The 18,256-nt window shown below is 37.1% G+C and overlaps 1 protein-coding gene across 1 annotated transcript; it reads left to right on the top strand.

Annotated features, from left to right (window-relative positions):
• The first annotated feature begins 710 nt into the window (after positions 1–710).
• Positions 711–13,268, top strand: PPP1R15B (protein phosphatase 1 regulatory subunit 15B). Its single transcript, XM_053706695.1, has 2 exons — positions 711–2,851; positions 10,953–13,268. Exons 1-2 carry the CDS (start codon positions 857–859, stop codon positions 11,148–11,150), a joined length of 2,193 nt encoding a protein of 730 aa, XP_053562670.1. The 5' UTR covers positions 711–856; the 3' UTR covers positions 11,151–13,268.
• The last annotated feature ends 4,988 nt before the right edge of the window (positions 13,269–18,256 follow it).

Raw genomic sequence — 18,256 nt, forward strand, 5'->3', positions numbered from 1 at the left:
ATAGTTGTTGGTAATGTAACACTAATAATTACATGATGCACAACAAATCAACGCAACAACCCTGACACATCTGTCTTTTACTTTACATGTGACCTTTGTCTCACGGGGAGCGGTCTAATGCACATGCGCATTTCTTACTCACGGCTGATGCAACATTTTTACAGAATCAGTGCGGGCGGCGACTAGAAGGAAGTGTATTACTCCGGAGGATAAGAACATTTTTTTAACAGGTATAAAAATTAATGTTCTTTTTTGGAGCGGGCGGTGACTTGAAAACAAAAATGACTCGTGCAAGACTAATATTGAGATAATATAGCAATCAATTTACCATGATTCTCTATGTAATCGTTGTATCTTCATTAAAGATACGTAAAATAGATATGTTAGTACAATGCAAAATATATAACATTTACTATTAAACTATACATACAATTGATTATATATATATATATATATATATATATATATATATATACACACACACACACACATGTAACTGCTGTGTTGTGTATCCATTCCGTATAGACTCAATACATACATTCTGGACTTGTATGTGAGATGACGATATTTAGATGAATTGTTTATATAGGTGTATAATTTAATTTTCGTTTTGTGCCATTTATTTAAATCTCGCGGGCTTAGTGCCATTACACTTGCGTACTTGTACTTTCCTGCCGTGGGCGCTTCCCCTAAACGTCACACCGATGTCACTGTCCTTTGGCAAGTCTCAAGCCCGCCCTCTCGTACTTTCTGTCAGATTGTCAGCTGCCGGTGTCGGAGCTTGTTCTGTCCCGGGCTGTCCGCCTCATGGCGTCTGGTCCCCATTCCCAGATGTTATGTGTGTGGATTCGGCCTGATGTGTGACCGGGACACAGCTTGCTCCTCCCCGGGGCTCCGGGCCCAGCTAGGCCGCTTTTTTTCTGGCCTGCTGCCATACAGACTCCTACAGCTGCTCGGGGCTGGCTGGGCTTACCTAATGGGGCTTGGTGGCCGCGGCCCAGCTCTCTTCTCCTTCCTGATTCCCACTGGATGGATAGTCCATAAACAAGTGGGGCCCGGTGAGGTCCTGGAAGCTTTACGCGAGTTTGCGCCTGTTCCCTGGGAGGACCTAGAGGAATGCCTGGAGGAGATGGGCCCATGGAATGAGCTGAACCCCGGCAAGGAGCAGAGCCCCTGGGAGCCAGGGATAGAAATACTGAAATCTTTGAAGGGTTTTGTGTGTCCTAGTAAGGAGCAAGACCTCTGGGATACAGAGCTGCACTGCTGGGAGGAGAATATGGCACCCAGCAAGGAGCAGGGACTTTGGGATCCAGACCTGGACTCCTGGAAAGAGTTATTGGTAACTAACCAGAATGGGGGCCAATGCCATTGGAAATCCTCTGTCTTTTCTTCCAATGGCCACAATAAGTGTGACCATACTAGTCTGCCAATGAAACCTATAGAGGAAATATCTCAGGTTCAATTTCCTGGGTTTAATATGGTGTCGTGCATCCTGAGTCCAGGTACAGGTGGGGTGTTAACTTGGATGACACAAGGGAATGAACAGAACCTACAGGATAAAGTTGATCTAGGGGAAATCTCAAAAATTGAACCAGATGTTGAGCTTCAGCATATCCGAAATAAGAGGCTTTGGTTCCTGCAGCAGAACCAGGCCCATGAAGTTCTAAACCTTGACAAGGAACAAAACCAAAATAATGATTTGCTTTATAGTGACCAACAACAAATGGCAAAGCAGCCCCCAGAGCCTTCTAGCATGGATCTGAAAACCTGTGAATGGCAACAGTGTGAGCAACAGCTGACCTCTGACAAGAATCAGGGATCACTAAGTCATGATTGGGAACAGATCATACTAGACTCCAACCAAATGTTAAATTTTGATTCATTACAAAACAATAGTCTAGAGGTAGCAGTAACTAACCAGGAACAGAAACATGATATTCCGATATTTATTTCTGAAAAGAAACAGGCTTTTTCAGAAAACAAATACCTGCCTAGTCCAGACCAAGACCAGGGATATTTTAGTCTGGAGGACTGGCAAAGTTTTAGTTTGTCTCTTGATTTACAGACTAATATCGCTAATGCATCAAACATGCCATGTGAGTTGAGTGAATTACAACCTGTACCTGAAAGACAGGTGCATACTGAACCTGGGAAAGAGGATGCCATATTAATTGATGATAAAGACAGTGGTGGGGCAGACTCTGATCTAGAAGAAGACATTCTTGTTCGTCCTGTTTGTAACAACAAACACATCAGCTACATTTTGGGGACCCCATGCAGTGATGAAGAGGATGCAAGTTCCAGCTCTGATGATGATGATGATGATTGGGATGATGATGATGATGGTTTTGATAGTGAAGGGTCTGTTTTGGACTCCGAGGAGCCTCAGGACTCACAAGGAGTGGAGCTCTTGAACTATTTTAATATTGTAGATCCTTACAACCCACAGAACTTTACTGCCACCATCCACACAGGGGTCAGGGTTGAATCCCCTCAGACTGTTGAAACACATGAGGAAGCACAGGAGGAGGAGGATGATTCCTCTTGGTGTGATAGTCTATCAGGTTCATCAAGTGAAGATGAGTGTAGTGCTGATGAGGAGGAGAACCTCAAACTTTGGAACTCTTTTATGAAGTCAGAAGACCCCTATAACCCTCTTTGTTTCAAGGCCTCTGTTCAAACTGCTGAGCAAAAGAGGCAAAGTAGAGACGCTTCTAGCAAATACACAGAACAAGGGTCAGGGTGTGGGGCACTCTCATATACTGAAGTTTCACTTTCCTGTCAATCTGAAGACCCTCAGAGTGCACACATCATAAGCAAGCTTCTCTTGCCTGTCCGTACATTGAAAAAGGTATATTGTATTTGTATTAGGAACCAGATGATCATATGGTAATAGTTGTTCATGCTGCTTTCTGTTTGTTACATTCTAAGTTAATTTGGATGAGGTATTGTACAACATGCAATTTTTATTTTATGCAACTAGGCACCCTATCCCCCAAAGTAAGGGGACACAATTTAAGCCTAATAAGTTTAATGATCAGTGCATTGAGATATTTTGTTCTCAAGCTAGTACATATTTAAATCTTTGACTTTTAGAGGATCAAATGAACTGTGTTGTTTGTCTTAAATATCTGGTATTATTTGTTATACTTTAGATTAAAGGTAAAGATTTTTTTAGCATAGCAAAATATTTACACACTGTAGAACTTTTCAAATAATTATAACAGCTGGTTTTGACAATGATGTTTTTTTTTTATAAACTTTGCTCCTTTACATGAAAGCATAATAAGTTACGTTTAGAAGCATGGCAGTGTCTTAACATATGGGAGCAGTATTTGCAACAATATTATACATATAGTGAAGACACTTGTGCGCTCCTGGGCTTCAGTATTCTCTTATTGTATAGGAGTGACATTTTAACAAAAGTTACCTAGAGGTAAGTTGATAGAAGTTAAAGGGATATGTAACCCAATTTTTTTTTTTTTTTTTTCTTGATTTAGAGTTTGCAATTTTAAAGGGACTGTCTACATCAGCATTTATATTGTTTGAAAAGATAGATAATCCCTTTATTACCCATTTACTAGTTTTGCATAACCAACACAGTTATATAAATACACTTTTTACCACTGTGATTACTTTGTATCTAAGCCTCTGCAAACTGCCCCCTTATTTCAGTTCTTTTGACAGACTTGCATTTTAGCCAATCAGTGCTGGCTCCTAGGAGCTCCACGTCCATGAGCACAGTGTTATCTATACGACACACATGAACTAACACCCTCTAGTGGTGAAAAACTGTCAAAATGCCCTGAGAGAAGAGGCGGCCTTCAAGGGCTTAGAAATTAGCATATGCACCTCCCAGATTTAGCTTTCAACTAAGAATACCAAGAGAATAAATCAAAATTGTCGACTAAAGTAAATTGGAAAGTTGTTTAAAATTACATGCCCTATCTGAATCATGAACGTTTATTTTGGACTAGACTGTCCCTTTAAACAACTTTCTAATTCTGTTATCAAATTTTCTTCATTCTTTTGTTGAAAAGCAGGGACATATGCTCACAAGATTGCCCATTTTTGGAGCACTATATGGCAGAAGTTTTGCAAGATCACTAGATGCCAGCACTATTTCCTGCCATGTGCTCCAGATGCCTACCTAGGTATCTTTTCAACAAATAATATGGGAACAAAGCAAATTTGATCATATAAGTAAATTGCAAAGCTCTATATAGTGTAATTGCATACAATCTGAATCATGAAAGTTTAACTTTTATTTCTTTAAACACAAGTGGTAGTTGATTTCCATTTAATAAGGAAATGTTGATATGTTCTTTGGAATGGCATTTCATTTTTAGAGATCTAATGAACCTATAGGAAGAGATTAGTTTTAAAGTGAAGGTCAACTTAAAGGGACAGTCAAGTATAAATTAAACTTTCATTATTCAGATAGGACTTTTAATTTTAATCGACTTTCCAATTTACTTTTATCATCAAATTTTCTTTTTTCTCTTGGTATTCTTAGTTTAAACTAAACAAAGGTAGGCTCATATGCTAATTTCTAAGCCTTTGAGGGCTCCCTCTTATCACATGCTTTTTAAATCTCTTTTCAACACAAAGAGACAAGAAAGTACATGTGGGCCATATAGACAACACTGTGTTCAGACACAGAAAGTTATTTAAGATCTAGCACAATACAATGCTAAATTTAAGACAATAGATAATAAACAGTCACAGTCATGTGATCAGGGGGCTGGAAGAAGGTTCCTAGATACAAGGTAATCACAGAGGTAAAAAGTACATTAATATAACTGTGTTGGTTATGCAAAACTGGGGAATGGGTAATAAAGGGATTATCTATCTTTTAAACAATAACAATTCTATGGTAGACTGTCCCTTTAAAATTACAGCCTCAGGGCATTGCATAGACTTATAAAAAATGAGCAGGAGTTTGTCATGAATTTTTTAAAATCAATTCTCTTATATTTTTACCTTTAAACTGCCCTGCTGATAAGCGCAACACTCCTGCCCGCCATCTTGTCTAATTGATTGACAGATGACGATTCTTAAACCAACTAATCCTCGTTTTCCCCCTGGGGCGTTCAGCCCCTTTGCGTAAACGTCACGGCCTGGGGGGAAACAAGGATTAGTTGGTTTAAGAATCGTCATCTGTCAATCAATTAGACAAGATGGCAGGCGGCAGTGCTGCGCTTATCGGCGGAGCAGTTTTAAGGTAAAAATATAAGAAAATTAAATAGATTTACAAAAATTCATGACTTAAACTCCTGCTCATTTTTTATAAGTCTAGGGAATGTCGGGAGGCTGTACTTTTAAGTTGAACTTCACTTTCAGTCGGGAACAGGTTTTTAGATGGTTGGATTGCATACTAATCTCAGGAAGTTACCTCATGTATATAAATGTATAGCATTTCAATAAAACCTATTAAAAGCCTGACCTGTAACCTAATTTTGTGGTAAATAGTAACAGTGGAAGTTTATGTGCCAAAAAGACAAAGGTCCTAGTTGTTGTAATGTAGTTTTTGCACAACTTCCTCTATTGCCTTATTTGATTCACAAGACTGATGGATGATAAAAATAACACATGGTATTTTGTAAATCCTACTAATTTGTTATCTATATTTTACCTTTCAGAAATAAGTGCTAGAATTGTTAGACACTCAGACACTAAAAATAAAATTTTTACTACTCTAGAACCTTATATGAACTCTTAAAGGGACATGAATATCAAAAGTTTGCTTGGGCTGTACAGTCTTGAAGTGATGGCAAATCCTAGCGTTTGTGAGAGGCTAGAATTTACCATTGGAACAAATAAAGGGCACTTTCATTTATGTAGTATAAAATACTTAATTCTGAAAGCTTCTTTGTTTGTTTGCAGCGTTCGCCGCACTGAGCTGCTAAGGCAGCACATGGCAGAACGTTATGTGGCTGAGAGGTGACGTTTCCACCTCTTAGCCAATAGCCATGCAGGTTTGCTGCACGGCTATTGGATGAGAGGTGGAAACGTCTCCTCTCAGCCAAATCACGGTCTGCAGAGAGCGAGAGAGGGAGATTTTAGGAGTCTGAAAATCAGCACAATGTTCTTTAAAAAATAAGCGAAAATCTACCTTGTTACAAAAACACTCCAAGGTGGGCTTTAATAAAAAAAAAATTCTTTAAAAATGTTAAATTTAAAGATTGGCCCCTATTACATCAACTAAGTAATCATTTCAGATCCTAGACAGGTTCTGATTGGTCAGTATGCAATTTGCGCTTGCCTAATATCAAGCTTATGCACAAGAGGCTAAATGTGACTAAAGATATTACAAAACACGGTACAATAACATAAGTGTATTGTACCGCTCCACATAATATTGGCATATGTCCCTTTAAAGGGACAGTCAACACTTCATTTAACATGATTGAATATTGAAAATCAAAAACCAAAGATGCGCCTGCACTATACCCCTCCCGCCTTGCCGCCTTGCTTCTTTCCTAATCAGCGTCGCTAACCTCTCTAATAACCGGTAAATATGGCAGCCGAACTCCCCCCCCCACCGTTACGTAGCTGCCTTCTTCTTCAACTGATAAGCAAATCAGAATCCAGTCCTCGGACTGAAATTGCACGCGCGTGCAATTTCTGTCCGAGGACTGGATTCTGATTTGCTTATCAGTTGAAGAAGAAGGCAGCTACGTAACGGTGGGGGGAGTTCGGCTGCCATATTTACCGGTTATTAGAGAAGTTAGCGACGCTGATTAGGAAAGAAGCAAGGCGGGAGGGGTATAGTGCAGGCGCAACTTTTTATTTTCAATATACAATCATGTTAAATGAAGTGTTATGACTGTCCCTTTAAACAAAGCTTGTGAATGTCAGTCATATTTGTCTGTGGTCTTTATACTAGTCTTTGAAGGTTATGCTTTTGTTTATGGAAAGTGTATGTTTACAAAAGTGCAGTAGATTGCCAAGGCCATGGGAACAGCCTGTATGTTTGTGATTACAAGCACTTTTATCTATTTGCTTTATTTAGGCAACACCTTGAACTAAATTGGTGCTGCTATGCTATATTTGCAGATTTTTATTTTACTGGCATATTATATACACACAGCTGCCAGTATTATTTGAATGTGACACAATGAGACTTTTTTTTAAGTATGATGCTGTTTCAAATATGGTTGCTCAGTATGGCAATAGTAAAATGGAGAGCAAAGAAGGCTTCACAAATATTGGCACTAGGTAGCTTGACAGATTTATGTGTTTATTTCTGTTGTATGATATGTATAGTTAGATCTTGAAATTTGACTCCTAGTTACTAACTTTAATTTTCCTGTGCTTCCTATATTTGTGTACATACTGTTCCCAGGCTCTAAAAATAAGTTTGTTTTGCTCCACACCATACTGTCATCATCTGACTGGTATAATTTGTTCAGACCATGCTATAACTGTATTTAAAGCCAGTGAACACATTCTAGAAATAGTCAATACTTTTTGCAAAATAATATTAAAAAAAAAAGCTCTGTACTTCTTTTAATATGTGTAGATACCCATGCACACCACAGTTTAAAACTTTGTAAGATTCTAAAAACAGTAAGTTCATTTTAACACAAAGGGATCAGAACAAGGGGAAATTGAGTCCCTGCAAAAAAACAGCTTAAAGTGAATGTAAAGTCAGCCTCTTCTCTAAACACCTGTGTAACAGTTGTCAAAAAAACCTTGAGTTTCATTCATCAAATTCTACCTTTTTTATTTGTTACCTTTATTTTCATTATTTTATCCTTGTTTTCGCTGAAATCAACCTCCTCCCGGCATTCGCGCTCCGTTCCTCTATTTTTTGATCGACGTCTTGATAGCCAATAACGGCTCTAACCACAGGGGGACCCACCCCATTACCATGACGTAATACGTCATCATTGCGCATGCGTTTGCGCACAATGTTATACGGAGTCCTGTCATTTCAATTGAAAAAAATACACGGGAGCGCGCAGTGCCGATATACGTAAACAGCGGGTGGGACCTCTGTTTACGTAATATGGGGAAGAATAAGCAAACAGAGAGTGGGAGGAGCGGGTAAGTGAATGATCGATAATTGTTATATAAAATAACATTGAAATAATACATTTTATTAAAAACGGATTGTGGCGGTATGCTTTATCGTATGATTCTCTACAACAAAATATATATATATATATATATATATATATTACACTGCACATATCTGAAGGAGCGTTTCTGCAAACACGTCAGCACTGGAGTGTAGTAAAAGATAGATTTCAATATGGCGGCACCTGTGACTAGAGGGAAGCAGGGAATAGCTTCAATACTATGCTTATAAAATGTATTTTGCATTCAATGTCCAGAGAATTGGAGCAGCTAAATGGAAGTGTGTACAAAGGGTCCCCCCCTCTCAGAAATGTCATTCTACTGTCAAACTAAACTTTTGGCCCAGTCAGGATTAGTTCACCCCTGCTAGTGCATCTAGGGGATTACTTTGGGAGGCCTATGAATGATGAGCCTGAAACATCTGAATTGGGGCTTGCTAGATGTAGTTTAATAAACATTCCAATGTTTGAGTCTCTAGTGGAATGCTGGTGTTTCACTGTGCGTGATTAGGGTTTGTTCAAGATATGCTTTTCACTCCAGAATGGAGCAAAGTATAGTACTGTCTGTTTAGCAGTTTTGTCTGTAGGGAAGGGGTTGTGTGGTTCTGAGAAATCGCACAAATGTGTAAATAGGCTGGCCCTTTCAATCCTGTGCTTGTTGTAGCAGTAGGTTGCCTTCACAACAGTTTTGCAACTGGACCTTTTAAACTAACACTGCTATTGAAAATCATTTTTTCCATTATGTTTCAGGCTGTACTTGTTTTATTTCAGGGTTTTAACATTGGGATGCCAATTGTACATAGTCAGACCCAGTAATGAAACTGACTCATGGGTGATGCCCAAGTTCCAGAATGCTCTAGTCAGTTCTGTCTCATGAACTGTACTGAATGCTTTGATAGTTTTACCAGACAAATCATCCGGGAGGTGGGGGAGACCTCATAAGTTTTTTTTTTTTTTTTTACTAAATATTTTTCCGATGAGCAATAGATACTGTCATATTCAGACAGGAATTTATTTTAGTGCGTTTCTTCTTTTTGAGATATAAATTATTTGCCTAAAAAAAAAAAAAAAACACTTATGTCAGACAACGCATACTATTTGGTGCAGTGAGTTTGTAGCACCAGGCCCCTTGATATGCTATTAAACTAAGTTAAAACCTGCTTTATTGAAGTTGGTTTAACTATAATAACTACGCCATTTGTCACTTTCCATAGAGAAAAAAAAAGCACACTCTGGCCTAGCCTTAAAATAAAGCATAGAATTAGAAAATGCAGAGTTTAACCATTACACAGCCTTGCCTCAGACCCACACTGACTATTGTCACAGCTTCTAGAATGTTACTTCTGCCACCTTTTGATTATTCTCCATATAGATGTACATACAAACACCTTTGTCTAGCTCCTGCATTTCATATTGTCAGCCATTGTATCTGACATTTGGGTATATATGTTCCTTGGCAATATGACATTTTGTATATGCCCCTCCTGCTCTCAACAGCAGACACTGTATGAGTCTTCAGTGGACTCTCTAGGTGACACACACCTATTGTAACTTCAGAAGTGGTGTCACAGCATCCTTGGTAATTATGTCCCAAGAGATAAGACTGCAGACTGATGCAAAGGACTGAAACTCAAAACCCGCGAAGGGACCAGCTGATGTAACGTCAGGACAGACCCACAACTCTACAGGGAGAGAGTTACAGTGTAACGAGTATATGTGCCTAGAAAAAAATATAAACAGAGAGGTTGCCTGAATAATATGAAATTTTACATCAATACTAAATCTCTTATGGGATGTGATTATGTACATATAGTCCCACTTAGCAATGCCTTTACCTAGTCGACAGGTGTGCTTTAATTGGTTAAACCTGGGTGCTTTTCTTAATGGATCTGGATTTTATTTTGTAGACTACTTAAGCAGGGGGTGGTTATTTTCTGATTACTTATAGAAGTTTGCTAGATAAAGTTTATATTTTTATTACAATTGTCAGTACCTTTTTAATTCCATTTATACCGGAAAAAAAACGTTATATACCAAATACTCTTTTGTAATACTATCCTTAGAGGTTGTAATTGTATAATGTATACTTAACGTGATGGTAAATACTAGGATTTACCAGTGTTACAAATAAAGTTGACTAAGTCATGAAGTATAAAAGAAAGTTCCTTTATTTGCATCGAGTTTATGCTGAGATGAACGCCCATGGCAATACTCCTTTTTGTCAATATCGTCCTCTTGGCTAAGAGGTGAAAACGTCACCTCATTAAACAAATATCGTTTTGCCGTGTGCAGCTGAAGCGCTCAGCTTGGTATAAACTCGCTGCAAATAAAAAGTTACTTTTTTCAGCATTTTTTTTTTAGATTTCATGACTGAAAGTCCACTTTATTTGTAGCACTGGTAAATCCTAGTGTTTAAAAAAAGCTAGGACTTACCATCACTTTAAGAGTTAAAATAGAAATTAAGGTTATTACTCAGCAAAACTGCAAGGGAAAGATATCTTGTGCTGTCAGCCTTAGTGTGACACTGCATTTATGCTAAGACCAACTTCTTTCAGCATTTTTTTACATCTGATAACTACGGTGGAGGTCTGTGATGGAGCAAGTTTTCTTTCTTTTCTTTTTTTCCTCTCCTTGGGGTTAAGTAGGAAGGGGGAAAAGTGATAATCTGTAGGAAAGTAAATTGTGGTGAAATAGCAGTTGATGCTTGCTAACTTATTAAGTATGGTTTACTGCCACCCAATCATGTCACTTGTTTATGGATATCCCAAATGCATATACAAAATGTGAACAAGCAATTAGCACATTAATTTAGACTTAGAACATAGACTAAAGACCAATACCTAAACTTTTGTGTATTTTTTTTTCTAGGTGACCTTCAGTGACAAAGTCACTGAATACTATGTGTGCAGTGACGAAATTCGCAAAGGCCCCTGGGAGGAATATGCCCGGGACCGCTGCCGTTTCCAACGGCGCATACAGGAGACAAAGGATGCAATTGGACATTGTTTTGCTTCTGAATACAGGCAAAGGGTATGGGACAGAATGCAAGAGAGTTGGAACAGCTAGCCTCTGCTATTGGGGACTGTGTGTACAAAGGGTCTTCCCCCCTCAGAAACTTAATTCTACTGTCCAACAAAAAGTTTTCTGACCCTTGTCTATGGAAGAGTAAACTTTGTTATTCACAAGAATAGAAAACGGCCTGTATGTCAGATGCCTACAATGTTATTTGAACATGCACATAAAAGTCCCATATTAATATTCTTAACTTATTGATGGATTTTGACAAATATGGACTTATAATGTTCTGAATATTAATTTCTTTATCTATTATATGCTCCTACATGGGGATCCTACCTATTGAATTTTTGTTTGCTTGGAAACACTTATGTATACATACAGGGCAATATTAAATTAACCCAAAACCATAATGTAAACCTTTTAAAAATTACCATGAACCCATCAGGCCTTGCACTTCTATGTTTGCAATCTGCAAAACCAAATCATTTTCACACCATTATTTAAAGGGATATAATGGTCAAAACTGAAACGTGTATTTGAGTTTTGAATCAAAGCATTTTTGCAATATGATAAAAGCTACTTCCGTTTCATTGGCGCATGTGTGTGCTCTTCATGCCCTGTACACCCTTATTTAATTACTTTGCCAGCTATACATAAACAGTGGTGTGTATCTTATTAGCAATTAATTTATATCATACAAGCTACTGCTAACTGTGCTGGTGCAGTGTATATGTAGATATGCTGCTGAAAAGTAATAACTTTTCTGTTTAAATTGGCATGTATTCACGGAAATTTAAATTTTAACTATTAAGTCCCTTTAATTATTTACAAGTTTTTCTGACAATTTTTTATACTTTCAGTGGGATGATTTTTTTTTGTATCTGCCCTAACCATAAGTTTTTGCTGGTCGTTCTAAAAAGTGCACAACCTCCTGTCAAAATATAGTTCTTGAACACAAAAGTTTTTTTTTTAAATCCCTGAAATGGGTACAGCGATTTTAAAGCCACAAATCCATTTGTTAGTGCGCTCCTCATTGTACTAAGAAGACATCTAAGCTCTAAAAATAGCTATGCCAAACTGACTCATGTATACAAATTAATTGGAGATCTGTTGTGTAATAAGCATAGCACATGAGAAACCGGTTTTGTTCGTTTATAATGCAAATGTCAGTAGGGGAACTACAAGAAAAATCAAACAGCCATTTAAAGTTCACATTTTGTCTTTTTCATATTTGAGATTCCCAAGATCTTTACATATAAATTATATATTTATGAGCTTCTGTATATGTATATATTACAGTAATGTATTATTCAGTATGGTGCCCAAAACATCTTGTTTACGGTTCCTTGTATAAGTCTTGGTACGTATGTGGCAGCTTGTGGTACACCAACTAGACCACAGCCTGTTAATGTTACAATTGGTCTCAAAATATGAGAATTACATCTTCTTTTTAATATATATAATCTCCCACCTACATCTAATTTTTTTTTTTATTTATTATTATTGAAATCAAAGTTTGGCTTGCTAAATGGACCACTTTCATAATAAGCAAGTTGCTAATAAGTAGTATATAAGATTCAGCTATTCATTATCCTTTTTGATTTATGTTAATTTTATTCATTTGATTTTGGGTTAAAAAGCACTAAAGAATATCTTCTGGCAACTTCTGCTTCTAAAACCAGCTGTATTCCAGTACGGATTTATACTTTATTATTTGATCAATCAATGTTTTGTATTAAATGCATCTGAGACTGCAGCTTACGCCAAAATTCTACTTTTATTTTGACAAATCAGCCCTTCCTACATTACTGCTCAGTAAGTTGATTGCCTACATAACAATTCTTTTTGTATTTATTTATATATAATCTATCCTCCTGACAGTTCCTTCAGCTCAGTTTATTTCACGGCCATGCACACCTATATCACTTCCCCATGATTGGAAACTAAATAGATCACACTATAAGGGTTATACAAAAGTAACATCCGTGCATGTGTTCTATCCTCGATTGGTGCAATAAATTCAAACATTATTTTTATATAAAGATTCTTATGTGGATATTATTTTCACTAAAGTGGTCTGAATTGTGTGCATAAGAAAATATTGTATAAAGTCTAAAAATAACACTTTAATTTTAATAAACCTTAACGTCGGCTGTTTTTGAGGTATCTATGAGGTTATTACATGTGCCTTAATTTGTGTGCTGTGATTGGTTGGCCTTCCTGGATTAATTTAAAGGGACATAGTAAAGCAATAATGTCATTTGTTAATGTTTTTATTGCAATGTCTATCAAATAGTATATGTTTGACCCCCACAAGGACTTTTAACACATAGATCTATTCACATGAGGAAAAGCTAGTTCGGAGCAGTACTTCTGGTTATTGGTGTCTGTATGCTACTCATTATTATCACCAGTTGTTCCCTGCTCAGGTGTAGCTAAGCATGTGTTCTGTCCTATGGACACAATTTACTAAATTCCTTAAAGGGCCATAATACCCAAATGTTTAAACACTTGAAAGTGATGCAGCATAGCTGTAAAAAGCTGAATAGAAAATATCACTTGAACATCTCTATGTAAAAAAGAAAGATATTTTACCTCAAAAGTTCCTCAGTAGCCACCTCCCATTGTAAAGGATTTCTAAGCAGCATTTTAGTATGTCTGTCCTGGGACATCTGAAGGGACTAGCATTGTGCACTCTCATATTATTTCACCAATCAGGTAAAGGAAGCTTACTACGAAATCTCATGAGAGTTAAGTCAAATCTCATGAGATCACAGTAAGAGTTCATGACCTCAGCACTGCTGATGCTGATTGGCTGCTGTTCATTTCTTCATTTTTTTTAATTTTTTTACCTGCAGCTGGGAGCAGTTGAGTATAACTTTTTACACAGAACTTACTCTGCTGAGCTGAGGAGATTGTGAGGTAAAATATCTTCCTTTTTTACATAGAGATTGTCAGCTTTTTACAGTTATACTGCATCAGTTTCAAGTGATTTAGCATATGAGTATTATGTCCCTTTAAGCTAATGCTTCCCTTTCCTACATTCTATCACTCATCTGTTTGATCTCTCTATACACTCAAACATGTGCATTCGGCTATTTCATTAGGACACAAATGCGAAAGCAGTCGGCTACTAGCGGCATTCTGGATTTGCACAGATCTGAAAAGAGCCAAATGCTAGCAGCCGCTGCCTTCATGTGCTAACAAATTAGCTGAATGCACTTCTATATTGTCTTTTTCTACTGAGTTTTTGAAGAATTCTTTTTTTATTGATTTATTCCCCCCCTCCATTAAAGGGACATGAAACCCCCCAAAAAAATTGTTTCAGAGAGAGCATACAGTTTTAAAAAAGTTTCCACTTTACGTCTATCACATTTGTTTCATTCCCCCTGTATCCTTTGTTGAAGAGATATCTAGACAGGTAGCGCGTACATGTCTGGAGCACTACATAACAGGAAAAAGTGCTGCCATATAGTGATTTTTGCTTTTGCATTCTTGCAAAACTGCTGCCATATAGTTCTGAAGACACGTGCACGCTCCTGATCTTATCTTGATACTTTTAAACAAATTATACAGAGAAAATGAAGAATATTTTATATAAGTTTATTGGAAAGTTGTTTAAAATTGCAGGCTCTATCTGAATTGTGAGAAAAATGTTGGTGGTTTTTATATCCCTATAAGTTACTGCTTTATAAGTTTAAATTTGGTGCTTAGTGGTGCCACTAACTAAAGCCACTAGCAAATATATATGAAAATGAATTCAGTTCTATACAACTCTGGGGTGTGAATTTTCTTCACATTTTAACTATGCTCTTTTCACACTTGATTTTGGCATGCTGTATATTACCCTGTGGTATTTTATCATGACAACTTTTGCCTTTGCCTTAGGATATAAGGCAAAAAAGAAAACCATTTAAAAATAGTGTTATGAAATAAGTTTATTTTATTATGTTTAATACTTAAAGGGACACAAGTCAAAATTTAACTTTGATTCAGATAGAGCATGCAATGTTAAACAACTTTCCAATTTTCTTTCATTTAAAAAATATGCAGTCTTTTTATATTTACACTGTCACCAGCTCCTACTGAGCATGTGCAAGAATTCACAGAATATACGCATATGAATTTGTGATTGGCTGATTGCGGTCATGTGATACAGGAGTGGAAATAGACATAACTTTGAAATTTGTACTACTCATTTGAAGTACAGACTAAGTGCTGTTACATTGTCTTTTTATCTTGCATTTGTGCAAATCTACTGTATTAACTGGCCCTTTTAAATATTAGTTGTTTATAAGGCTTTTGCATCCATCTCTTATTGCAGCCCCAATAACTTTCATCAGAATGTATGTAATAATTAAAAGTATAACAAACGTGCTACTTTAGTGCAGCGGTTGCCAACCGGTGGTCTGTGGACCACTGGTGGTTTGTGACACCTTCAAGCAGGAATTAATCTCTTCTGATGGTGTTGCACCTCAACTCCCTACAGTGCCTGACTGGACATCAGTGAAAACAGACGGAGGAGGAGTTAAATTGCAATCTCCCTACACACGTTGCGTAGTACTGCGCAACTAGATTGTATTTTTAACTCCTCCTGCCCGGCGCGCTACTCAGAGGAAGATGCTTTCGTTCTAAAGCCAGCAGAGGTTGGTGTAGTATTGGCTTGATGGAGTATTGGCTCCATCGTCTTTATTATTAAATATGAATCATTTTTCATTGTAGTAATTTTCCCACACACAAAGCCATTCCACCTGAATTCCAGTAATTGCCATCCAGCAGATCAGCCATATCCCACCAGTATTATAGTAATTGCCAGTAACATCAGTTGTGGTTAGCTCACATCCATATTGAGAGTTTTCTGATATAAACTTAAAGGGACACTGAACCCAATTTTTTTCTTTCGTGATTCAGATAAAGCATGCAATTTTAAGCAACTTTATAATTTACTCCTATTATCAATTTTTCTTTGGTCTCTTGCTATCTTTATTTGAAAAAGAAGGCATCTAAGCTTTTTTTTTATTAGTTCAGAACTCTGGGCAGGACTTTTGTATTGGTGGATGAATTTATCCACCAATCAGCAAGAACAACCCAGGTTGTTCACCAAAAGTGGGCCGGCATCTAAACTTACATTCTTGCATTTCAAATAAAGATACCAAGTGAATGAAGACAATTTGTTAATAGGAGTAAATTAGAAAGTTGTTTAAAATTTCATGCTCTATCTGAATCATGAAAGAAAAAAATTGGGTTCAGTGTCCCTTTAATTTATGACTCCAATGTCTGTCCATGATCATAAGTAGTTTTGAATAATTCCTAACTGGGGAGGTAACTTGAAAGTCTTGTGGTCCTTTTTAAACATAATCATTTCTCCCCCCCCCCCCCACTTTCTGCTTCTATGTTTCTAGCTCAAAAGTTGGCACTCACCCTTCATCTATCATTTGGAAGTATTTTCTCAGTTCTGTCATTCAGTTAATTTCAAAAAATAATTCTTAAAAATGTGTAAATATATACATAATGTAAACATAGCATAATGTAAATCATGTTAGTGGTCCACGGGATTCAAAATTGTGAGTTTAGTGATCCCCTGAGGTCCAAGAAAAGTTGTGCAACATCTATTTCATTTTTTTTATTGTTTAAAACTTTAAAGGATAGATAATCCCTTTTATTACGCATTCCCCAGTTTTGCATAACCAACACTGCAACACTTTTAAATTAATACATCTTTTTACCTCTATGATTACCTTGTATCTAATAAATTAGCTACCATTATAAAACTTAAGATCTACTGTCACTTGATATTTTTTTTTGCAGCAAAGTAGTCCTCTACTGAGCTTGGGCAAGAAACTGACTAGAGCTAGTGAAGGTGTCTTAGTAACCACTTCAAAGGAAAATATCCTTCTTTGCCTTCCTGTAGAGACCACAGGCTCCTTGTTGGGTTGCGACAGGGAGTAATGAATGATGCACAAATTAAGTTTAAAAATTAAAATAAAAGGTGAATTCCTTAAAAATAATGCATATTGCAATGATTTCTATTGAATAAAATAAGTCTGTTTCATTGTTGTAATAAAAAAGCACTTAGTGGCTTATACTAAATAACAAATCTGTGATAGTGCAAACAAAACACAGAAGGGCGCCTCCTAGTGTGATATAGTACAAGCAGTATGCATATAAACAATGGCAATAGACCGGTACTCACAAGTGTGGCAGCACTCACTCGTGCTTAGTGGCACCTACGGGGATCTCTGTGTCCCAGCTCACTGTTCTTGGGCTCCCACACACCTCCGTCAGGGGCACTGTCTCCAACCACCACAAAAGAACTGGCTCTCAGTCAAGTGAAATGTATAAAATCACTTTTAATAAAAACAGTGTACAGAAGTTACCACTATGTATTAAAATCTTGCAACTAGTTTCTCAGCTGACACACTGTTTCTTCAGGCATCTACAACCTGACTGAGAGCTCTAAACTATAAACTAAACTTGGTTCCACGACTGCGGAATGTGGAGAGTGTCAGTATGTGGGTTGTTCGTATTAGGGGAGGGTTAGAACAGGTAGCGTGGGCGTGTATTGCCCATATTTTGTGACTAGGGTGTATAGTAATGCCATTGGCAGAGAAGAGGTGGTGTGTCGGACAATCAGGAATAGAGAGATGTAACCATGTAAACACACACCATACAAGAAGAGTCTTATATTAAGGGATAGATATCTTCAGTAACATTAAGATTCAAAAAGCTTACGGTTGTCACCAGTAAGGAATTTAACTTATTAAAACAGGTCGGTTCAGGCCGCTGAAGGAATCCTTTTAGTCAATAAAAGATGAAGTGTATATTATCGGTATACAAGGTAATCACCATACCGGAATGACCAAATACGGTTTACATATTAAGGGCTAATCTGCTACACACATCAGGGAATTGTTTCTCTGACTATTGCACATAGTGTTTTGATGAATCTTTCATTGTTTTCTCTTTGAAGCAAATGTGTATGGGCGATATGAAGGGTTAAAGGGACATAATACACTAATTTTTTTCTTTGCATAAATGTTTTGTAGATCTATTTATATAGCCCATAAAGGTTTTTTTTTTTAAATAAATGTATAGTTTTGCTTATTTTTAAATAACATTGCTCTGATTTTCAGACTCCTAACCAAGCCCCAAAG

Source organism: Bombina bombina, chromosome 3 (assembly GCF_027579735.1).
Source record: "Bombina bombina isolate aBomBom1 chromosome 3, aBomBom1.pri, whole genome shotgun sequence".
Lineage (NCBI taxonomy): Eukaryota > Metazoa > Chordata > Amphibia > Anura > Bombinatoridae > Bombina > Bombina bombina.